This window comes from Cervus elaphus, chromosome X, assembly GCF_910594005.1.
Source record: "Cervus elaphus chromosome X, mCerEla1.1, whole genome shotgun sequence".
Lineage (NCBI taxonomy): Eukaryota > Metazoa > Chordata > Mammalia > Artiodactyla > Cervidae > Cervus > Cervus elaphus.
In genome coordinates, this window is record NC_057848.1 from 75,160,896 (window position 1) to 75,185,932 (window position 25,037).

General features: G+C 46.3%; 1 protein-coding gene and 1 long non-coding RNA gene across 6 annotated transcripts in view; one reads left to right on the forward strand and one right to left on the reverse strand.

The window, feature by feature from the left end:
* MTMR1 (myotubularin related protein 1) overlaps nucleotides 1-24,870 on the forward strand; it is a 60,075-nt gene extending 35,205 nt beyond the window's left edge. For 4 of the 5 annotated variants that reach the window (XM_043897655.1, XM_043897656.1, XM_043897657.1 and 1 more), the window contains 6 exons: nucleotides 6,534-6,719; nucleotides 7,695-7,901; nucleotides 11,170-11,262; nucleotides 16,105-16,218; nucleotides 19,786-19,962; nucleotides 22,747-24,870. In XM_043897655.1, coding sequence (XP_043753590.1) covers nucleotides 6,534-6,719; nucleotides 7,695-7,901; nucleotides 11,170-11,262; nucleotides 16,105-16,218; nucleotides 19,786-19,962; nucleotides 22,747-22,908 — 939 coding nt within the window. In that variant the 3' untranslated portion in view covers nucleotides 22,909-24,870. Of the gene's footprint in view, nucleotides 1-6,533; nucleotides 6,720-7,694; nucleotides 7,902-11,169; nucleotides 11,263-16,104; nucleotides 16,219-16,487; nucleotides 17,406-19,785; nucleotides 19,963-22,746 lie in introns of those variants that run through there. The other variant, XM_043897659.1, reaches the window with a different exon arrangement.
* LOC122690741 lies at nucleotides 20,412-22,750 on the reverse strand. Its single transcript, XR_006340091.1, has 2 exons — nucleotides 22,067-22,750; nucleotides 20,412-21,165 (listed from the first exon to the last, which is right to left on the reverse strand). It is a non-coding gene; the product is annotated as an uncharacterized LOC122690741 (long non-coding RNA).
* Nucleotides 24,871-25,037: the final 167 nt, after the last annotated feature.

A 25,037-nucleotide genomic window follows, 5' to 3' on the forward strand; every position in this document is an offset into this window, starting at 1 on the left:
AAAACACGATAAAAGCTATATTCATGGAGGCAATCTCTAAACATCCAACAGAGCTAGGGCAGTCCATTATGTTTTATCCCACAGAGAGGGGACAGGAGTTGGACACCAAATTGCATGTCTAGAATGATTTCAACTCTAGTGGTGTATGTGTCTAGGAACCAGACAAGGATATTTATCTGTCCAAGGCCCCATTAGCTTGTCTATATATATCATGTCTGCAAGTAGAGATAGTTTTTCTTCTTACTTTCCAATCTCGATGTGTTTTATTTCTTCTTGCCTAATTGCCTGGCAAGAACCTCAAGTACCATGTTTTGCTTTTTAGTTTTATTTTTTGGAACATCCAGTTGTCTTTATTAGGTGATTCATAAATCTAACAGAATCCCATCTAGCAGCCAGAAGGGTACTTACTCTCTAGGACCCTGTTAAATAGAAGTGGTGAAAGCAGGAATCTTTGTCATGTTCCTAATCTTAAAGGGAAAGCTTTCAGTCTTTCACACTGGCTATACTAGCTGTGGTTTTTCATACATGCCCTTTTCAGGTTAAGGAAATTCCCCTCAGTTCTTAGGTTTTTGTTGAATGGTTTTATCATGAAAAACCATGAAAGGATATTGGATTTTCAGAAGCCCTTTCTGTATCAATAGATCTGATCATGTACTTTCCCCCTTCATTCTGTGTCATGTGGTGTATTATCGATACATTGGCTGATTTTTGTATGTTGACTGATGTAGTGGTATGAATAGCATGTCCCCCAAATTCATGATCCTCTGGGACCTCAGAATGGGACCTTATTTTGAAATTGTGTCTTTGTAGATATAATTAGTTAATATGGGGTCAGACTGGATTAGGGTAGGCCTAAAATCCAATGATGTGTGTCCTGATAAAAAGGTCGTGTAGAGACAGTGACCCAGGGGAGATGGCCACGTGACAATGAAGGCAGAGATTGGAGCCATGCAGCTACATGTCAAGTGGCCCCCAGAGTTGCCACAGTCCCTGCAAGCCAGAGCCTCTGGAAGGAACTAACCCTGCCAATAACTCAGTCTTGGTCTTCCAGCCTCCAGAGCTGTGAGGGGATCAGTGTGTCATTTTAGGGCACCTGCTTTGTGGTGCTTTGTTACTGCCACCTAGTACTGTTACTCATACAAGCCCTCACATTTCTAGGATAGGTCACACTTGGTCATAATGAATAATTTTCTTACTATGCTGCTGGATTCAGTTTGCTGGTACTCTGTAGAGGTTCCCTTCCACCCTTTTTCCATATCCTGGCCAGAGGGATTTTCTAGAGGTCCAGCTCTGGGCACCCCTAGTGCCTTGAGGCAGTGACAACCAATTTCTGAACAAGGCCTCTGAAACCTTCCAAGCTGAAGACCCTTTCCTTCCAGCCTTGCCACACCTTTGAGGCCCACATCCCAGCTGTGGCAGGCACCTTTCAGTTCCTTCAGCATACCCCAGTGCCATCTCCCAGTCTCCACACACGTACCTAACCACTGCCCCATCCGTCCGACCACAGTGGGAACATCGCTTCCCCAGGGCAGTCTCCCCAGGTGAGGGGCGTTCTCCCATGCCAGGGTGCTCTGCTGTTTCTCTCTGTAGTCCTCAGCGCACTGCCAATTCCTCACTCAGTGTGTGACTTGCCCCTCCGCAGCAGGGACTGGAGGGTACGGAGCACACCTGGAGCCCCAGACCTGGGCCGTCACACAACAGCTGCTCCCCAGCTGGGACACAGAGCTGTTGGCGGGTGGGCGGGCCCATCTTTCCATGGGGGACCTGCTGGGGAGTGGCACTGGATGTTAATTTGGAAGTCCCGACTTCATTATGGGGGTCAGCTTTAAGTTAGCTTTCTTCTTGAGAAAGTGAAAGGGAAGGGAAGGAATTTCATTTTAAGCTGTTACAAGTTGAGGAGCCTGTGTGGGGAGGATACAGTTCTGGAATTCAGAAAAAGGTCAGGTTGGTGTTTGAGACCGGGGCCCGGTAGCCTGTCAGGTGGAGATGGCAGCCTTGGATGGGAGGGGATGAAGTTACTGAAGGAGTGTAGGTCACGGGTGCAGGGGCCTGGCACAAGGGCCCCTGAAATGCTGCCTGGGGTGGGTAATACAGGAACCCAGTGAAGGGAAGGGAGGGGTCCCAGATGCCAACAGATGAGTGTCAGGGGAGATTAGAGGAAGGGGTGTCTTAGTCAGCTTGGGCAGTTATAACTAAATATCATAGGCTGGGTAGCTATAAACACTACCACATATTTCTCAAAGCTCTGGAAGCTGGAAGTCTAAAATCAGGGTGCCAAAAAATAAAATAAAATAAAATCAGAGTGCCAGCAGAGTTAGTAAGTGGTGAGAGCCCATGTCCTGACTTGTAGAGAGCCATGTTCTTGCTGTATCCTCACACCACCAGGGAAGAAAGGGGCGAACTCTGTCATGTCTCTTCCTAGAAGGGCGCTGTCCCTATTGTCAGAGCTCCACCTTCCTCATCTTCTAATGCAGTCCCACTGGGGATTCAGTTTGACATGGAGATTTTGGGAGGGATACAAACACTCAGTCTGCAGCAGTGGGGAGCTGTGTGGCCTTTGGTGTCTGAGTATGTGGAAATCTTGTCCTGCCAGTCTCTTTGGGAGTTGGCCGCCCTCTGTGAAACTTTTGATGTTCTCACATGAGAATCCTCCCCACTGCCTAGGGTCTGCATCTGGTGGTTGAAGAGCCTTCATTAGGCACTGAGCAGCTGGCCTGTAATCATGAAACCTGAGCCATTCTTCAGCCGCCTCCTTCCCAAGGGCTGTGACTCTTGTTTTTCCCTGAGGGTTGAGGATGGCCCTGCCACCACTGCTGTGAGCTGACTCTTGGAGACTTGGAGACCAGTGGGGACCAGTGTCCCAACATAGCTGGCTTCTCTCTGGAACCTTGCTTTGCCCCCATAGAGGGAGGGCTGGCCAGCAGGATCACATCTTCCAGAAGTTTGAGCCTCTCCCCCCATTCCTGCTGGGGTATACGTGGGGCCCTGTCTCGCTGTATCAGCCTGCCAGTTGTGTCACTGTTCATATTGTTTGCTGAACCCAGGGTAGGCAAGGTGTGAGTGGGGGAGCTGGAAGAAAACTCAAGGAGCTGTAGGAACTGCAGACATATTTATTCTCTAATGGTGGCTGTGGTGGCCGTAGCACCAGACATGCTATATTCTTTCATGGTTGACCCAACAGATGCAGCCATAACATAGCTACAAGGGCTTTTCAGGTGGAGCTTATATATATTTACAGAGCAAGAGTGGCCCATGGCCAAATGGGTACATCATGACACACATGCAGAGTGCTCTAAGTTATCTCAGCTGTTACATAACCATGTACTTACAAAACATGGGCTGAGAGCAAGAGTCTGTGGGGTGACATTGCCTGACCACCGCCATCTTAGCTCATTTGCTCTTTACCTACAGTTCCATTCTCACTCTCCTTACCCTCCTCTGTCTCCAGATCTCCAGGTGCCTGCTCTCTGTCCTGGCACAGAGTAGGCACTCATGCTCTACTTCTCCCATGATCCCATTTTCTGATTGGTATTTGTCTTATTTGGAGCTTTAGTAATCAGTTTTCAGGCAACCAATTGGCTTTAACTAAGTTCTGGTTAACACCAGCCCTAAGTAGGTGTCCTCTGCACTCATGCACTTACTGGGTAAGGGGTCTCTGCCCCAGCCTCCAGGCTCCCTTGGTAGGACCAGGTCCGAGTCATTGCCCATCTCAAGGCTCTGCATGGTAGGTGCTGAGGGAGGTTATAATACAAAGGTGCCAAGTAGTCGGTAAGGGGTGCTGAGCCTTGCACAGATTAGCTTTCATTAGATAGTTTATTTAGTTAGTATTTAATCCCCATAGTGAGCCTCTGCAGTATTTCAGGTAAGAAATCTGAGGCGCAGAGAGAAGGTGAGCTACTGGGGGAGGGGCAGGGCTGGGATGATAAATCCCATGCTCCTGCCACCAAGGCCTGTGCCTTGAATCCCTCAACCAGCAGCATCTTCAGTGGGTGCAAAGGGTATTGTTATGAAAAACGTCACCGTGCCCCACAGGCAGGACTAGGCTCTAGGCTGCATTGTCCGCAGTGGGTGTTCAGAGAGTCTTCCATCATTCCGTGCTGTTGTTTCCCCACCAGTTGTGTTTGCAGCTCCTATTCTGCACTCTCGGGTGGAGGCATGCTCCCCTGCCCCTTGCTGCCCGCCTGCCCCAGGGCCATGCCAGGACTGCTGAGCAGAACCCCAGGCTCAGGGCTGGGCTCCCCACCTCCTCCCCAGGGGCCAGGTCAGCCTGGCCCCGCGCCTTTCCTCCCTGACCGCTGGCTGTGCTTGCTTCTGCACAGAACACACCAGCTCTTGGACAGGAACTGCCCCCACCTGCCCACATCCCACTGTATCCCACGGCCTGGAAATGAGGGCCCCCTGTGTCCTCCCCTGACTGCTGCCGGCTCTGCCCGGCCTGCTCCTATGCCAACTGGCTCCCAGGAAGTCTGTCCATCTGTGTAGATAAGCCCTCCCCAGTCCCTGTCCCCTTCCCCTTGGAGCTGGCTCTGCCATTCCTGTTCCTGGACTGTTTACAGTAAGGCCACCAAGTGCCTTCTTGTCAGTCTCACGAGCTTTTGATGCAGTTGAGTACCCTCTCGTTTTCGAAAGACTCTTCCCTTTTCTCTTTATCCTCCAGTCTCCAGCTGCTATCCTCAGTCTTGTTTGCTCTGCATTCCCTGAATGTTGGCCTTCCTCTGACCTTGACTGCTCTCCTGGCCACGCACACTGGCCCTGAGCCCTGGACCCACACCCCGAGCCACCACCCAGCCCCCTCATTCATGCTGAAGAGCTGTGCATCCTGCTCCCTGAGACAGCTGCATCACCCAAAGCCCAACGCTGTGTTCCTCCTCCAGAAACCATCACAAATTTCACAATTCAGTGCCTTCCAGTCTTTTGACAGTGTTGTGCAGCAGTCACCACTATCTCATTCCAGAATGCTTCCACAGCCTTAGCTGGAAACCCTGTGCCCACTGGCAGTTGCTCCCCATCCTCCCCTCTCCCCAACCCATGTCAACTGCTAACTTTCCATGTGGATTGCCTTCTTCTGGACACTTCATATAAATGGATTCATACTGTGTGTGGTCTTAGGTGCCTGTCTGCTTTCACTTGGCATGATGTTTTTATGGTTCCTCTGTTGTAGCACGAATCAGTACTTCATTCCTTTGTGTAGCTGAGAAATAACCCATTGTAAGCATACAGCACACTTTGTTTCTCCACTCATTCATTGATGGACATTTGGGTTGCTTTCAGCAGTTATTGTGGATATTGCGGCTATGGTTTGTTGCGTACAAGTTTTCATGTGAATACCTATTTTTAGTTCTGTGGGAGCTAGAATTTCTGGGTCATATGGTAGTTCTATGTTTAACTTTTTGAGGAACTGGCAAATCTTTTTCCAAAGAGACTGCGTAATTTTAACTTTTACCAGCAATGTATTGGGGTTTCAGTTTCTCTATGCCCTGGAGAAGGGCATGGCAACCCCCTCCAGTATTCATGCATACAGAATTCATGGACAGAGGGAGCCTGGTGGGCCACAGTCCATCGGGTCACAAAGAGTTGGACGCGACTGAGTGACTAACATTTTTACTTTCACTTATTCTTATAACAGATGTGTTTTGGATGTTGACCTCTACAAAGTATAAGCTAATTATGGACCAGATTTTGTTATCAGATTACCAAAGAGTGAGCCATATTGTCTTTTTTATATTTGCATTTTATTTTACTTAAATTACTTAAATAAATCTCACTGAGATTTACAAATTATTATGTACAGAAGTTTTTCAGTAGTACAACTTTTTTATTTAGATAGATGGCAGAAGGTTTTAAAACCCAGTTCACCTTGTATAAGATCCAATTAATCATTTTAAAACTGCTGACAGGTGATAGAAGATTGTTGTGGGTCGAATTATGTTTCCACATAAAAACTATGTGTTAAAGTCCCAACTCCTGGCACCTGTGGCTACAGCCCAGCTTTGAAATAGGGTCTTGGCAAATTAAGTAATTGGGTAATCAGGTTAAAAGAGGAGGTCATCAAACCCGGGTCTCCTGCATTGCGGGCAGATTCTTTACCATCTGAGCCACCAGGGAAGCCCCCCATATTGAATGAGGGTGCGTACTAATCCTTATAAGAAGCGACACTGACCCAAGGAGAGGACCATGTGAAGATGGGCCAGAGGTTAGTGTATCTATAAACCAGGGACATCTTGGGCCACCAGAAGCTGAAGGAGGCAAAGAAGGATCATCTCCAAGAGGGTTCTGAGTGAGCACGGGCCTGCCAGTACCTTGATTTTGGAGTTCCAGCCTTCAGAACTGAAAGAGAAGACATTCCTGTCACTTTAAGCCACTCAGCTGGTGGTACTTTCTTTCAGCAACCATGGGAAACTCATACGAGGATGTAGGAGGCTTATGATACACAGATGAGTCTGAGGCTTTATGAGTGGCCTCTATCTGGCAGCACTAGGAAGAACAGTAAAAATTCACTGAGATGAAGTGACATCTGTCTTTTGTTTTCACAGGCAAAGGGTGGGGGCTATGAAAGTGAAAGTGCCTACCCAAACGCTGAACTCATGTTCCTGGAGATTCACAACATTCACGTCATGAGAGAGTCGCTGCGAAAACTGAAGGAGATTGCATACCCGGCCATCGATGAGGCACGCTGGCTGTCCAACGTGGACGGGACCCACTGGCTAGAGTACATTCGGGTACGGGGAGGGCCCGAGGGCCCGCCTTTCCCCACCCTCTGCTTAAGCCTTCTCTGCGGATGGCCATTGAGCTATCTGTGTCTCTCTTCAGGTGGCTTCCCAGCATTGCAAATGAGTGCATCTTTGCTGTGTGCTTGGGCTTTCATAGTTTGCATGGGCAGCGTCCAAACTGTGGTCTTTGTTGAGGTACTCCTGTGACATAATAGAAAGGGATGATACTTTCCTCACATCAGGTTTTTAAAGTACTTTGTGGCCCTTTGGTAAAGAACCCTATTTACTAGTGTAGTTTTTCCTTAGCGTAAGTTTCCACCCCCCACCTCCACCAGGATACTAATGTTTCCTGCTGCTAAGTCACTTCAGTCGTGTCCGCCTCTATGCGACCCCATAGACGGCAGCCCACCAGGCTCCCCCGTCCCTGGGATTCTCCAGGCAAGAACAATGGAGTGGGTTGCCATTTCCTTCTCTAATGCATGAAAATGAAAAGTGAAAGTGAAGTCGTTCAGTCGTGTCCGACTCTTCGCAAACCCATGGACTGCAGCCCACCAGGCTCCTCCATCCATGGGATTTTCCAGACAGGAATACTGGAGTGGGGTGCCATTGCCTTCTCCGACTAATGTTTCCTAGAGATTCTTAAATTGATTCCATTGTTTGTTTATTGACTTGACCTTCCAGTGTTCTCCACAGAATTATTTTTGCTGTGTTGTTCTTATTGTTGTTCTTTAGTCACTAAGTCTTGTCCAACTCTTTGCAACCCCATGGACTATAGCCCACCAGGCTACTCTGTCCATGGGATTCTCCAGGCAAGAATACTGGAGTGGGTTGCCATGCCCTTCTCCAGGGGATCTTCCCAACTCAGAGATCGAACCCAGGTCTCCTGCATTGGCAGGCGGATTCTTTACCACTAAGCCACCAGGGAACTTTTTGCTGCAATAGAAATTAAATGTTGCCTGATTTAATGTGCCTTCTTTTTTGAAGATGCTTCTTGCTGGGGCAGTAAGAATTGCTGATAAAGTAGAATCCGGGAAGACCTCAGTCGTGGTGCACTGCAGTGATGGCTGGGACCGAACAGCCCAGCTGACGTCTCTGGCCATGCTGATGTTGGACAGTTATTACCGCACCATTAAAGGATTCGAGGCTCTCATAGAAAAGGAGTGGATAAGCTTTGGACATAGGTTTGCACTGGTGAGTTGAGACGGTGAGGTGCACGTTTCACTGTTTGTTGTTCCATCATATGCACATGCATATCACATATCTCATATACACACACACAGATACACATACACAAGGGCTTTGTGCTCTGAGAACTGAATTGCCATAAGAGAATACTGTAGACATCATCATTGTATTAATATGTCTCTGGTAGTGCAGTCTTTGTTTTCCATGTCAGTATGCCTTTTTTTTTTAATTTTAAAAATTGAGGTAAAATTCATATAGCATAGAATCAACCATCTTAAAATATGTAGTTCAGTGGCGTTTAGTGCTTTCACAGTGTTGTGCAACCACCATCTCTCTGTAGTTCCAAAACATTTTCATCACCCCCAAAAGGAAACTCTATACACATTAAGCAGTCATTCCTCATTTCCCTCTCCCTGCCTTTGACACCCACTAATCTGCTTTCCATCTCCCTGAATTTGCCTACTCTAGATTCCTGACATAAGTGGAGTCATACATTATTTGTCTCTCTACGACTGGCTTATATCACTAAGCACAGTGTTTTCAAGGTTTATCCATGTTATAGCATCTATCAAATTTTAACTCCTTTTTGTGGCTGAATTCCATTGTGTGGCTATACTGCATTTTATTTATTTACCTGTTGATGGACATTTGGGTTGTTTCTACCTTTTGGTGAATGATGCTGCTGTGAACACTGGTGTATAAGATTTTACCAGACAAAGTACCACAAGACTGGGTGGCTTAACAGGAATTTATTGTCATCATTCTGGAGGCTGGAAGGCCAAGATCAAGGTTCTGTCAGGATTGGTGGTTCCTGATAGCTCTCTCTCCTTGGCTTGTAGATGGCTGCCTTCTTGCCATGTCTTCACGCTGCCTTTCCTCTGTGCATACACATACCTAGTGTTTCTGTGCCCAGATTTCCTCCGCTTGTCTCAACCATGCCCCTCTACTTATGGCATCCTCACTCTCCCTCCACCCCCTCGCCACTTCTTCTAATAGAATCTACCCCTGGCCAGTCGGAAGCTTGTCTTTCAAGCTTTATCTCAAAAGAGACTTCCTCCAGGACTGTGACTCATGACTTTCCCGCCTAGCTCCCTCTCATAGCCCATCCTGGGATGCTCACTTATTCTATGGACCCACCATACCCATTTCAGACTAGGAAGTTCCAGGCACACTTTTTTTCCTTGTTATTTACAGGTCTTCTCCTGTGACTAGACCACAAGTGAATTATTGATTTATCACAGATGTTGTGTCCCATGTGTCTTGGTACCCCAGGTACCTCTACTGGATACCATCAAACTGCCTGAAATCCTGAGGGCTGGGAGGAGGGATGCCTTGCATGCACTGTAAGAGTTCAGTGCTTGTCTATTAAGGGAAAGAACAAATCTTAAATTGTGAACTGTCAGTGCAAAACTTCCCCATGTGCCTTAAATACAGGGGCAGTTTCCACAAATTATAGAGAAGTACAGAAATAAGGCAATGCATGCAGCTACTCTGGAAAACAGTATGGCAGTGCCTCAAAAATTAAAAATAGAGTTGCCATATGATCCAGCAATTCTGCTTCTGAGTATATACCCCAAGGAAGTGAAAACAAACTCAAACACTTATTTGCACACCCATGTTCATAGCAGCACAATTCACTAATAGCCCAAAGGTGGAAGCAACCCAGTATCCATTGACAAATGAAGGGGTAAACAGAGTGTGGTCTATCCACACAGTGGAATGTTATTTAGCTTTCATAGGGAATGAAATTCTGACACCAGCTACAATGTGAATGAATTATGAGGACATTATGTTAAAGGAAAGAAGCCAGTGCAAAAGGACAAATAGCATGATTCTGTGCATACGAAGTATCTAGAGCAGTCAAATCTGTAGACAAAGGAAGATGAGGGGAGCCAAGGACTGGGGGAGGGGAATAGGGAGTCAGTCAATCATTTGCAAGTGTAGTAACTTTCTTAAATGTCCATAATTGTGAATTATACTAGCTGTTAAGAAAAATCCAGTAAACAAAATAAAACTAACTTCTGGTTATTACTCTAAAAGATCATATGGCTATTAAGAGAATAAAAATGCTTAAATATCAACACTTCAATTCTGTAATGTCCTTCATGTATTAATCCAGACAACTCACTAAAATATTATTTCCTTCTTATAACTCCCTTGTTGAGGTGAGCCTACTCCCAGTAGCTGGGAGTCAGCCAGCTAGTTTTTATTTTGGAACTCCTGGAGACAGATGCTGGTGATATTTGTACAACAGTGTGAATGTACTTAACACCACTAAACTATACACTTAAGATGGTTACAAAGGTAAATTTCACATGCATATTTCACTTACAATTAAAATGTCTTTTTAAAAAAAGAAGGCAGTACACTTCCTCTGAGATGTTCATTGTTGACTTGGTCATTTGTTTTTCTGTCTTTCCTAGTAGTGGTTTCATAGGCCCAGTATTTGTCACTCTTCCTGTGTGGTGATTGCCTTGTATCTTCATAACTTTCTCATCCTTTTGCTTAGTCACCAAGTTACTTGAAGTTTCTGTTAGAATGCTCACTCCTGGGTGGTCTTTTCAGTTGACATTTCCAGTGTTGTTTCAGTCCTGTTTAATGTGTTTGAAATTATCTTTTACCTTTTAACATGAATCTATTAACATCTTCAAAAATATGTAAAAGTATGACATACAATGCTGGATGTCAGTTATATCTTAAAACTGGAAGAATAAAAATTGAGAGATACTACCCTGGCCTGCTGTGAGGACCCCCATTCGCATTTCAAGAGTGAGATTTTGAGGTTGTCTGAGTCATGCAGCATTGGCTTAAGCTTGTAGATTGTTAATTGTTATTTTGATTCTCAGACTTTCTGACATTTGTGAAAAATGGGGGAGAAAAACTACACTTGTGGAGAAAATGACCATCATAATGTGCTGTGTGAGCTGCTAATTGCCATCCTAGGCTGACAAGGAGCACTCAGTGTGGTGGCTGGGGTTGACCCCGTCACTTGGAGTGTAAAGTTGACTGGCCATTTGCTTATAACTTGTTGATCTCAACTATATTAAAGCAAAATTATAAAACAATCAACATGTAAACTGAAATTTTGTTTCCTAAAAGTAATGGAAGTCAATTCAGTGCAATGAACATTTCTGAGAGCCTTTTATGTGCCAGGAATTCTGTTGGGCCTTGGGACATATAAAAGAGACATGCTCCTTGCCATTAGGCAATTTAAAGTGACTTCTGAGAGGACCATGACATACATTAAATTGTTTAACCTCTTGATTCTCTTCAGCGAGTGGGCCATGGCAATGACAACCATGCAGATGCTGACCGATCCCCTATATTCCTTCAGTTTATTGACTGTGTCTGGCAAATGACGAGACAGGTGAGAGGTTTCAAGTCCATATCTGACCTTTATATCCTGATCCAAACATAATCTTAAAGTTGAAGACAAACTTTAATTTCATGTTCAAAGTGAAGATTGTGTGTGTATTAAATATGACCCCTTTTGTTATTTAACTCAGTTTGATTCTAATGACTTAGAAATATAACTATAAAATTGGAAACAACCTACTTTATACCAAAAGGTGCTTTTGTTGTGCATATGGTTTTTTGTCGGTCATACTGTCCAGCAGCTGCCCCTGCCCTCCATCCTACTCTTTCTTTCACCTGCCCCCTCTGTCAGGGTGAGCAGATGCTGGAAGATTCCCAGGTGTTGGAAATAGGGATGTGACTGAACAAAGGGGCGGAGACCAGGGAATCCAGGGCCCTCCATACCCAGCCCCAGGCCACAACCCCTCCCACCCCTCAGTGTGGAGGGAAGGGAGTGTCCCAGGACCAGGGGCAGATGGGAGGCTGCCAAGTGTCCTGTCATTCATTACCTATGCAGGGGCCCCCTTCCCCAAGCTACTCGGCCAGAAGACCTGTGCTGTTTCTTCCCTCATCTCCAACATCAGAACCTGAGCTTAGGATCTGATCCTCATAGGATGTGGTGCCAGAGCAATGAACCTGGAATCAGAGTCAGAGAGCGAGGCCAGTGCACCAAAGAGAGAGAAAGGAGGGAAACAGAAATAGAGGCAGAGATGTGGTGAGAGGGACTGAGGGGAGGGAGAGAGTAAGCAAAAGACAGAGCCCTCCCAAGTACCTGCTTGGATGGGATCATGGGGAAGGGAGGATGGTAAAGCATGGCCTGGGCTCTCGCCTTCCTGTTGAGCTGGAGGTCTGGCCTTGGCTGCTTTAGGCATGTGGGGAGGACTGTCTCCTAGCAAAGATGCGCTTGCTTGAGCCCCAGCCCTGGAGACCCTTCTTTGGGGTGTGTGTGCTGCTTAAAAGTCCCCCAGGTGCTTCTGAGAGGACCAGTAACCCCGACAAGTGATTCCCGGTGCAGTCCTGAGGCCAGTAGCCTCAGCCTCCCGGGTACTGAGAGATGCAGGTTTTCAGGCCCTGCCCCAGACCTGTGACACTGGGTGGCAGGCAGCACTCTGTTTCAGAAGCCCTCCAGGGATTCTGCTCAACTTTCATGGTGCACACAGATCCCCTGGAAGTCTTACCAAAACACAGTTCTAATTCGTGGGTCCAAGGAAGAGCCTGAGACTCTGCATTTCCAACAAGCTCCCAGGCTGTGCTGCTAGAGTAGCAGGGATGACGAGAGAATGGCAATTCGAGAAAAACTGCAGTGGGGTGGTGTTCTAAGCAGCCAAAGTAGATTTCACAGAGTCCTCGGGCCCTCCCTTAGAACAGCATACTGAGGTTGATTGTTTTAAAACTAGCTTCCCCAAGCTGACTGGGCTCTTGCCTTATCTATGTGCCAGTTCCCAGCTGATTCAAAGCACCCAATTAGCTAGAGGGCTGGGGCATGGAAAGAGGGCTTGTCTCAGAGGTAGGCACCCGATGGTATGAGTAACAAGTAACGACAAACACATACTCAAAAGGCATGGAGGCTGGCCTGAAGTCTGACTGTTTTGTAGTGCCATGTACTTGCTGTTTGTATTGATGCCAAGTCAGCAACAAAAGTAGATGATGGTTACATTCAGGTTGAGACTAGAAGGTATGAACTACATTTAGAAAAAGTACATAAAATGGTTGAACACAGAAGATAATTCTGATGTTTCTGAAGAGATCAACCCAAATTTTGTAAATGTGAAGTAGCTTATTCCTCCCAAAAGCCTAGACAAAGAGTGTGTGAGAGACATCTTCAAACTGACTTCCATTATTCATATTGCTTAGTACCTATTTTCATGTCTAATCTATATAATTTTTGTAATGTTTACTGGATTTTTAAGAAAATGAGGGGTTTGGGTTAGAAGATTTCAGATGCCTCTTAAGATTCCGTCCATGAAATTTGTATAATTAATTTCTTTTAAAATAACATTGTTAGAATGAGACACACCAATGATCAGTCTAAAGTCACAAGTGATCTAAAGTGATCTAAAGTCACAAGTGAATGAGGTATGCAGCTTGTTAGAAAAGTTGCATTAATGTGACAAGATTAACTTATTTTTAGGTTTCCTACTGCTAAATCAGCTATGTCAGTGTAATGTTTTTAGACACCTCAGAATAAAATGAGCTAGTCTGTGTGCACAAACTGATATGAAAGGAATTGAGGGAAAAAGTAATTGAAGGACTGTAGACAGCAGTCTCGGAGAAGGCAATGGCACCCCACTCCAGTACTCTTACCTGGAAAATCCCATGGACGGAGGAGCCTGGTAGGCTGCAGTCCATGGGGTCGCTAGGAGTCAGACACAACCGAGCAATTTCACTTTCACTTTTTACTTTCATGCATTGGAGAAGGAAATGGCAACCCACTCCAATGTTCTTGCCTGGAGAATCCCAGAGACAGGGGAGCCTGGTGGGCTGCCGTCTATGGGGTCACACAGAGTCAGACACGACTTAAGCGACTTAGCAGCAGCAGCAGACAACAGTCTCAAAGACATTCTGCAATAACCCCAGTTGAACAGACTTTTTTACCCTTTTGGACCAGTTTAATCATTGTTGATGTTTTTGTCCTTCAAGAGGTGCAGAGACCACACTTTTTAAAGTATATGGTATAGCTTCCAGAAGAGGCCAAAACAACTGTGAATCCCAGAGGCTTACTCTTTTGTTTGTTATCACTCTAGAGGTTGGTACTTCCACTGATGAAATGTTTCCCACCACTGTGCCCTTTGGAAATGAAGAGCACTCCTGAGCTAACCTGAGTAGATGTGGGTGCTGAAGGGCATGGGCTGAGCCCACCCACCCTGACCTCCCACACCTGCTCCCCACCCACTTGACCAGAGTAAGGCTTGTGGTTGGTGGCGACAGAACACCCTGAACCAAGTTCCCAGATCCAGATTGCGGGCTCAGGGTTAGGAATAAAGACTCATATGACTTCAAAAATATGTCAGTAGAAGCTCTGCTGTGCTATTGGTAAATGTATATTTTTAAATGTTTGAAAATGAAATACAGGCCTTCCATTTTTATCCTTTATTTAATAAAGCTTCAGAATATACATAACTTATATTTTGCTTAAAATTCATAAATTTCTTGGTGCCAATAACTTAATAGAATGTAACCAAGCTTCATGGAAAAATATTAGGAAGAATTGACAAAATGTACTTGGCCTTTTAAAAGATAGCCATTTGGAATGTGAGGCCATTTATAGAGTTGCAAGGAGCAACCTTAAAGACTGAGACAGGATTAACCAGGAGCTATATTTAACATTTTGGCCTGATTTATTTGATTTAGTTCATCATTGATTTAGTTCCTCTAAGAACATAGAACAATATCCATAGCTAGTTTCCAGAGGTTTCTAAAGAAGTGATATTTTGATGGGGCTCTCTAGAAGAGAGTTGTGTGTTTCTCTGAGAGCAGTCCTTAATGTAGAAAGAGGCAAGTCTTAATATAGGGCAGCTGAGCAGAACTTCTGCTTGCCTAGTGAGGAAGATAACAAATTTTGATGGAGTCTGGGCAGTCCTGTGTTGACCATTGTTTCTAATTGAGAAGCTTGTCTCTGGCCTAGTAAAGTACTAAAGATAAGCTTCAAAAATAAACTTTCCATCGGTGACCCTGGTTGTCACTCTACAGATGACATAATTAGTTGCGATAGTGTGCAAACATCTCTGATTAGGGAATAGATCTTTAAAGTACACTTGACACACAAAAATATGCTGGGTAGTTCTATTTGGTTTTGTTCTAACTGGCCTTGTTTCATTGAATAGGTGATGAATATTTCAGTATGTTTTTAAATTAGAATTCTGGTACAAGGTCAGCTCCCAGTACATACCTATTGCTAGGACTATTGTTACCATTTGCAGAGCATCTCCATCATGGCTCCTAAGTGTCAGCTACTGGCTAGAACCTCTTGGCAATGGTCATTCTTTGCTGGAATTGTGCTAAGCCCCATGAAGAATAAGCTAAGATGGCAACTGAGAGGATCATGTGGTTTTCTTCTGTGTTCTGTTAGTATAGTGAAAGTGAAAGTCGCTCAGTTGTGTCCGACTCTTTGCGACCCCATGGACTTATTAGTCCATGGAATTCTCCAGGCCAGAATACTGCAGTCCGTAGCCTTTCCCTTCTCCAGGGAATCTTCCCAACCCAGGGATTGAACCCAGGTCTCCCACTTTGCAGGTGGATTCTTTACCAGCTGAGCCACAATATAGTAAATTACTATAATAGATTTTTTTTTTAGTAACTTTGATCTTCAAATCTTAAACCAGCCTTGCATTCCTGAGACAAACCCCACTTGGTCATGTGGTGTTACCCCTTTTACATTATATACTGCCAAGACATTGTATTTCTTCTTGAATCGCTTCCCTGGGACTCCCCCCCCCCACTTTCTTCACTCAGAATGTGCCCCCAAAAGGGAAGCTAGGACAACAGTAGGACTTATCTCACTGGTTTCCATTCTGGGCTGGGGAGTCATCACAGTCCCATGGCCCTGCCAAGTGTCCCGCTCTCTAGTTGTTTCTGGCAGAAGGGTGAATGCAGGCTCTTCTATCATCATGGCAAGAAATGGAAGCCCCATAAGCTTTCTTAGGCACTGAAAAAGCACACCAGTTTTTGTTGCTTCAGGTTGTTTCTCTGCCAGACCTATAAGTTTGAACTGGAAACTATAGCTAATTAAGTTCTACATGGGCCAGTTGTCCTTTTCATCCTTGACTATATTCCAAGTTGTGGCTTAGCAGCCTTTGACCAGTTTGTTCTAGAATTTGAACTTCAAAACTAAACCTTATTTCTCTCTCCATTTAAGTTTCCTTCAGCATTCGAGTTTAATGAACTCTTCTTGATTACAATTTTGGATCACCTTTATAGTTGTCTCTTTGGGACTTTCTTGTGCAACTGTGAACAGCAACGACTCAAAGAGGTAAGTGTATTATATCCCCTGGCTTTCCTGACTGCTGGAGGGCCTTGTCCCTTACATGCCACTGTAGAAGGGGGGCTGAATGGAGAGAACACTGGGTCTCACCCTCTGTTGTCTGTAAATGGAGGGCTGGCACTAAATGCCCTCCCAGGGTTCACCAGCCCCAGTGCCTGTGTCTAATCTTCTAACCCCTTCTCTTAAGGTAGCAAGCTTAACTTGCTTCCCTTCAAGCTTCTCCATTAGATTTACCTCTTCCTTTTCTCCTCACTTAGGGGTAAAAGACAGAGATGATCAAAAGTGAGGAAGCATTGGGAGAAGGCAGTTTCAAGAGTGTCCTCTGGTTCAGAGAAAAGAACTTCTGCCTGGTGGAATATTCGAGAACTTAGGAGAAAAGAGCAGGTCCCTGGTGCCCACCTACCCCTCTCTTAGCAGCCTCCCAACAGCTGACGACTCCCTCACCCCACACCCTCTGTGGTTCTCCCCTACCTTGCTGGCCTTCCCCATCCAGTCTTTTCTCTTTTAATCCATTTCTAAACTTGGAGTCACCTGGACAGGCCCTGGTCCTCCTCTTGTTCTCTCTCTAGGTGATTTCCTCCATCTCAGGGATCTAAATGCTGTTTTCCTGTTTCTCTCTCTTTTGCATCCCACTCAGTACCACCTCTGCCCATCCACCCCAGCTGCCACATTCAGTCCCTCAGTGAGTGCTGGCAGCCCTGTCCCCAGGATGGATTTGTAATCTGGCCACTTCTCACTGCTCCAAGCGTGTTGAAGCCCCCCCTACCCCTAGTCTTGCATCTGGACTGAGGCAGCTACCCAGAAATGAGCTTGGCTCCGTGCATTTCTGACCTCCACACTCAGTCTAAATACAGCGACCAGATGGGCTTTCCCCAACTCCAGTCCCATCACGTTCCTGGCCTCTGCCTGAAACCTCCCTGTGGCTTCCCACTGACGTCAGGATCAAATCCACATTCCTACAGGCCTAAAGGAATTTAAAAAGACTGAATTCAATGGCATGTGACTTATCTCAATAAAGCTGTTTTTAAAGAAAAAAATCAACAGAAGAATATAATTCATATGTCGAATTTAAACTCTTTTGGTCTTTTTTTTTTTTTTTAAATCAAAATGTACTCTCTAAAAAAATCACCTCTCGAGATATAATTTACATACCATACAATTAATCCCTTTATTTTTTTTCAATTAATCCCTTTAAAGTGGACCATTCAGTGGGTTTTAGTATATTCAGTGTGTAATCATCACCACCATCTAATTTCATAAAATTCTCATTCCCCCCCAAAAAGAAATCTCATACCCATTAGCAGACACTCCCCAGTCCCCCTCCCCCAAGCCCCAGCCACCGCTAATCTACTTTCTGTCTCTGCGGATTCACCTCTTCTGGATATTTCATATAAATTGAATCATACGGTATTTGTCTTCCTGTGTCTGGCTTATTTCACTAAGCATACTGTTCTCAAAGATCATGGATAATTAGCATATACCAGTGTCTCATCCCCTTTTTATGAGTGAATAATATTCCACTGTATGGAGAGACCATTTGTTTATCCAGTCATTAGCAGATAGACATTTGGGTTGTTTCTACTTTGGGTTCTTACAAATACTGCTGCTATGAATGTTTATGTTCAGGGTTCTGTGAAGACATATGCTTTTACTTCTGTTGGGTAGACACCCAGGAGCTCTACACTTTACCCTTTGAGGAACCACCAGACTGTTTTTCCAAAGTAGTTGCCACATTTTACATTTACCCTAAGCAATGTCTTAGGGTCCTGTTTTCACATCTCTTCACAAGTGTAGACACTTGTTACTGTTTTGTCTTTTTGATTCTAGCCATCCCAGTGGGTGTGAAGGAGTATTTTTTTTTTTGGACCCTACCCTGGAGATGACCCAGATGTTTGTCCTAGGAGTATTTCATCATGATTTTCATGTGTGTTTCTCTGATGATTAATGATACTAAGCATCTTTTCATGTGCTTACTGGCCATCTATATATGTCTGTGCACAAATGTTTCTTCAGATCCTTTGTCCATTTTTGAGTTTTCTGTGAGGAGGGCGTAGCAACCCACTCCAGTATTCTTGCCTGGAGAATCCCTTCAACAGAGGAGCCTGGAGGGCTACAGTCCATGGGGTCACAACGACTCAGACACGACTGAAGCAACTCAGCATGCACACATGTCTTTTTATTATTGAGTGAGAAGAGTTTCTTATGTGTCCTTTATATGTACAAGTCCCTTATCAGATACAGTTTGCAAATATTTTGTTCTATTCTGTGCAGTGTCATTTCACATTTTTGGTAGTGTCATTTGAAACACACAAGTTTTTTATTTTGATGAAGTCTAACTTATCAAAGGTTTCATTGCCTAACCCCAGGTCATGAAAATTTAAGCCTGTGTTTTCTTCCAAGCATTTTATAGTTGTAGCTTTTATGTTTAGGTATATAATTGATTTTGAGTTACTTTTTGTATGTGGCAGGAGGTAAGGGTTCATTTTTTTGCATGTGGTTATCCAGTTTGTTTGTTTGAATTGGAGGCTAATTACTTTACAATATTGTGGTGGTTTTTGCCATACATCCACATGAATCAATGAGTGTACATGTGTTCCCCATCCTGAACCCCCCCTCCCTCCTCCCTCCCCATCCCACCCCTCAGGGTCATCCCAGTGCACCCTCCCTGAGCACCCTGTCTCATGCATCAAACCTTTATCCAGTTTTCTTAGCACTGTTTGTTGAAACAGTCTCCCATTGAATTTTCTTGGAATCCTGTTGAAAATCAGTTGACCATAAATGTGATGGTTTATCTCTGTACTCTCTATTCTATTTCATTGATGTCTATCCATCCTGTGCCAATACCACCTGTATTGATTACTGCAGCTTTGCAGTAAGTTTGGAAATTGGGAAGTGTGAGGTTTCCACATTTGTTCTTTTCTTCCAAGATTGTTTTGGCTATTTGGGGTTCCTTGAAATATTGCTGCTGTTTCTTATAAATAGAAAATATAAAATATGAAACAGTCCTAATTGAATCGCCTCTGTGTAGATAATGGGGAATAGTCAGCAGATTGGTGGAAAGCACTCCTGGCCTCACCATTTTCTCATTTTGACAATGTACTGTAAAATTGGGAGGTGGGGATCTATAATTTAATGATACATTCTCTGTATAAGGCTTTACCCCCAGATAGGCATGACTTTCCAGTGAAAGGAATATTATCTGTAAATTCTACCTAGGGTCCTTAATATTAAGGGTCACAAGAGCAAGCTGCAAAAAAGAATAAAAAAATGTATTGTTAAATAGGGGCACCATTATCCTGCAATTGGTAGAAAGTTCTCGTTCTGCCTTCACATAGTCACAGTCACCAGACGTCATCTCACTCAGCAGTATGTTTTTGAGACAGCCCCACCACTGGGTCATGCACACAGAGGGGTGGAGCTTAATAAATGTTCCCGATTTTTATCATTTGAACTCACTTCATTATTCAAGTCCTTTTCTCTACGTGATAACAAGCTCTAGAGGATATGAAGGAAAGTTGAATTTTTTTTTCACTGTATTCCTTGTTTGGTTTTCAGGATGTATCTACAAAGACTATATCTTTATGGTCATATATCAATAGCCAGCTGGATGAATTTTCTAATCCCTTCTTTGTGAATTATGAGAACCACGTCCTCTATCCTGTTGCTAGTCTGAGTCATTTGGAATTATGGGTAAACTATTACGTGCGATGGAATCCACGAATGAGGCCTCAGGTATGTTTTTCTCATTTCGAAAAAAGCGTATCTTTCTGCCCAAGGAAAGATGATGGTATAGAATTATATGAAAGCACAGAGCTGATGAAGTGTTGTTAAGTTACCGCTTCCTGCTCACTCGTTGGCTCCCCACTCGCCTCCTCTTTCCTCAAGACGCTTTCCCTGCCCTTGGCCTCATCATGCCGGCAGGCAATGCCCTGAGAACCTTTTCTGCCTTTCCCCTGCACCCCCTCTGAGGGCCCAGCTTCTGTCACCATGCATGAGGCAAACGTCTAACATAGACATAGGGCTACTAGCTGCTTCCCGTGCCTGGGTGATGAGGGCAGCCGGCATGTCCACACTGGTGCAGACACCCTGAGCACCACTGGGGCTGAAGCACATTTCTACCTACCAAACACCCAGCTCCTGGGTTGAATGTATGTTTTGAGTAGCAAACACACCAACTTTTATTAAGAGTTGTAAAATGCCCTTTTATTAAGAATATCTGAAACCAGGGAGATAGTCTCAGCCCTTTTCCCACGAAACCTAACAGTATAGTTAGACAATGTCAGTGGTCAGTATTCTAAATACAGGTTTTCAATTTCATGGCCAGCAAGCCATCAGTCTTATGCTCATGCCTGTATAAAGAAGCACCCCTCTTACTAGTTCCACAGCATGTGGACACTTAACAGTTGGCCGTGGCCTTCAAAAGACTGCCTCAGAAGCATGGTTCCCAAACCTGGCCCCTTCCTTCTGTGGGTGATACCCACACCTCATGCAACTCCCAACTCACGCAGCCAAAGTCAGCACTGTGACAGTCCTGTAGTGGAGGGCCTCCAGGCTGGGCCCAGAGCAGGCTGGGGAGTGGGCCAGGCCTTGGTGATGTTGGAGGCCAGAGAGGTACGCAGGTCCAGGCCTTTGGACTTGATCCTGGGGGCTGCAGGAGCCACCCTGGGGGTTGCAGGAAGCTCCCTCTAGCAGCACAGTTCAGGAACAAGGAGGGTGGCCGTGGAGACCGGCACAGGGATCAGCAGGAAGGCTGGTGTCCAGTGAGGGGGTGGGGAGCCGGGCCAGACAGAGGGGAAGCAGCGGGGACAAGCCTCTTTGCTCTGAGGAGGAGGGCCCTGCAGACAGCTTGTGTGTTATCTCCATTGGAACCCTTTTGGCTTTCATCTCACACATGGCAGCACTGGGTGACTGGCTCCTAGATGGGCATTTTCTCTGCTTTATTGTAAATGAACACAATTTACAAAAAAGTGGATGAGAAAACAGAACGAAAGGCTGCATGGAGATATAAGATGAGTGTGTCAGCCTGGGCAGGTGTGAAGCTGTGTGCTCACCCACATGGTCTCCTCTCTCTGACCCCGATGGTGGGCGGTTAGTAATGGCCGCTTGATTGCAAAGCAAGTGGAATCAAGTCCCCCACAGCAGGGACATACCAAGTAGGCCCAAGGCCAAGAGAGGAGCTTTGCCCACCCCCCAGCGCCCTCTGGAATTGCAACTAAGGCAACTTTCCTTGTTTGGGGGGTCTCTGTCATCAGACTCCCACATTACCACCCCCACCCTCCTTCCAGGGGCCAAAGTCAGGAGTTAGCTCTGAGCGTCTTCTGGGCTGCTTCCCAAGCACCCTACTGTGTTGGAGACACCTGGGTGCCTCCCCCACCACACCTAGCCAAATCGCCTGTCCTTGTTGTCCTGTCCCTCTGTCTCGAATCTCTCTCATGAACTCATGTCTCTGGTCACCCACTCTCAGTCTAATGTCTTTCTCATCTGTCCCCTGCTTGCCCTCTTCCTGCACCGGGGTGATCACTCCTCACATCCCTGATGGGACAGCGCCCAGACTCTCTGGGGAGGGCACGATGAAACCCGCAGGCCCAGCAGGCATGGGGTCTCCGAGAGGACCCCCTCCCAGGGCAAGTGCTCTTCCAGCCAGTCCCTACAGGATGAAGCCCAGCGTGTGAGTGAAAAGGGTCAGAGGAGAGAGGGCTCCAGGCAGAAGGGCCAGCGAATGCAAGGCATCTGCCAAAACCTGGGTGGTCTGAGAATGGAGGAGGGGAGTAGGGGCAGGGCCCAGTGAGAGGTGAGCAGGGGAGGCAGGCTAGGGTCAGACTACACAAGGTCTTACCTTCAGGGCAGCAGGAAGAAGCCCCTGGAAGGTGTTCATGGCGTCTCAGGGCCTGGCTGAGCTCAGGACCCAGGCTGGTGGCTTCTGTGGAGATCGTGGACAGGAACCAAGGGGGAGCTACCCAGACTCCCACCCTGTGCCCCCTCAGCTGGTGACTCTGCCCGCCCCGGTCTACTGAGATTCATAAGGGCTGTGGCAGGTGATGATGAGAGCTTGTGAGCTGAGTGCAGGAGAGTGTGGGGGGCATGACCCCAAGCTTCAGGTTGGTGGACCTCCACCCCGGGAAGGCCCCTCTCATCCCTCTCTGGTCCAGGAGGGTGAGGCGGGGCGGAGATGCTGGCGAGACTGCCAGAGCTTCTGTGAATACGGACGTGGGGGGGGGGCTTCTCCCAGCACCGCCCTCTCCAGGGCCTTCTGCCCGTGCCTGTTCTCGCTCATGAAGCCGAACACAGCTTCACGGTGGAGGGAGGCTTTTCAGTCAGCAGCGTGAGGTCCGTGCTGCCAAGTGGCAGCTGAGGCCCAGAAGGGATCACCCGGCCCTGGGCCCCTCCAGGGGTCTGGCTCCCCTGGGAGGGAGAACGGAGTCCCCACACCTCAGCCAGTCCCCTGGGCCCCTGGGCAGAGGTAGGGAGTGAGGGTCAGGAGGCCGGGGCTGGGCTGACCTGCATCTCCGCCTGCAGACGCCCACCCACCAGAACCTCAAGGAGCTGCTGGCCGTCCGCGCAGAGCTGCAGAAGCGGGTGGAGGACCTGCAGCGGGAAGTGGCGGCGCGCGCCTCAGCCTCGTCAGAGCGGGGCTCCTCGCCATCGCACTCGGTGACACCCGTGCACACGTCAGTCTGACACCGCTGTCCCTGTGGCCCAGGCGGGGCTCCTGTGACGTTCCTCATGAAGCCCTGTGCCCGCCTCGTCTGGGTGGCGCTTCCCACCAGTGACGGATCTGTGCTAGGGGACGGCCCCCACTCTCATCAGTGCTGTTGTGTCATCAACACATCTTTCCCTCCTGCCAGCACTTGCCCAGGGCCGCATGGGGGACCCTTGGGCAAGTAGAATGCAGGGTTCAGGCTCAAGGTGGGACATCCTTGTGAAAAACCAACCCACCCCATTTTAAAGGCTGTGTTGCCAGCCCCAGGGCCTCTTTCAGCTCTTGGCTCCAAGCCCTGGGGCCTGACAGTTAACTCTTGGCTGGGGAAGACAGACCATCACCATCTCCCCATGCCAGTGGTCCTGCTGCACCAGTTACCAGTGTGTACATATAAGGTATTTTTTAAAAAGAGAAACATACCTTTATTTTCCTATGTCCTTTTTTTTTTTAATGTTTAGTCACCCAAGGAGACACCTGCTTGACTGAACTGGGTGAGCAATAGTCAAGCTGAGCTCATGTGAACTCTGACGTGGTACATTTGAATGTGGTCACCTCAGACCATGTGTTCTGTCCTCCCGTGACTGTGGGACCTGCCTCCCGAGTCAGCCCAGTCGCCTGTCCCCTGCCCCTTGCTACTGCTGACAGCTGACTGTCAAAGCGGGTCTTCTCTCACCTGTTAACCTGCTGTCTGAAGTAATAGTTGTCATTTCATCAAGATCCCTTCAAACTCAGTTTATTCTTGTCACTGCATTTTGGTACTTTAAAGCCACCACGGCACTGTGACTTTGGATGCCAAAAGCAGAGCGCTCACCTCCCTCGGTTTCCTGGTCTCAGAGCCTCTTGGGCCTTTTCCTGCCCGTCTCACAGCTTCTGTCTCTGGGCTCCAGGACTCCATGAGTCTGGGCAGGCATTCATTGACCATCAGCTGCTCCATCCACTAGCACTAGAGCTCTGAACTGCTCTGGGTGGCGAGTCAGAGTCTTGCACATTTGCACTCTTCCCTCCTCCTCCTTATGCTCAGCACTGCGCCCATGCTTGCCAGACCCCAAGACCCCATCCTCCTGGAGGAATTAAGCTTGCCTTTGAGTGGAGGAGAGCTCACCTGGTGAGACCTGAGTGCAACTTCATGGTAGTATCTGGTTGGTTTCAAATTACTGGATGCTACCCAAAGCCCTCCATATTGACCTTAGTTTTGAAAACATTCTTAAAAGTTTTTTTACACTTAAATACTTAAGAGAATAGATGTTTTTCAACTTGGAACCTTCTGATTCTTATAGAAAATTATCTGGTATCTGTAAGGTATCATATTTATTCTAGATAATTTGATAACCTAAAAAAAATTCTCCATTTTTACCATCTGGGGGATTTGTTTCTAAACTGCATTTTAATTGATGTAACTTTTGAATCCTGCTTCCAGAATAGCTAAAAGCTTATTTATGAATGGGTAAGCTGGATTATTCATTGATATGTGGATTTCTTAAAAACGGGGACCCATTTTTTTCCTTGGAAATATCTATACATAATCCCCCTGCTGCACTAAGACCACTAACCTTGTTGTGGACTGGATGATGTTTTTGAGAACCAGAGAAGTCAAGGTCAGCTAGTCTGCCGCGGGGATTGCACCTGCAGGGAGGTGCCCCACTCCACCCCTCCCCCTTCCACGTGCTGGGCCCTAGGAGGACCCCTAGATGCTCCCATTTGGTTTCAAAGCAACACAATAGATCATTTCCTTTGTGTCTTCCTAGCACAGAACTGTTTCTAAAACAACTTGAAGTATAGTTTTGTTACGTAAGCAATTCTTGCTCAGTTTTATTTAAGTGTATTAGAATGTAAAACCTTTATGGTTCAGATTTTTAAAGACTGGTACAGTATGATATTTGCCTCATCTGATGCACTGTATTTCAATCTGTAATTAAAATAATGTTTGCTCCGTGGTCTCATTTTTTGGTTGTCTTTAAGTATTTTTGGTAATTTTCCCCTTGTGGAAAATTAGTAAACATTCGTGTCCAAGTCTTTGCGACCCCATGGACTGTAGCCCACCAGGCTCCAATGTCCATGGGGATTCTCCAGGCAAGAACATGGGAGGGAGTTGCCATTCCCTTCTTCA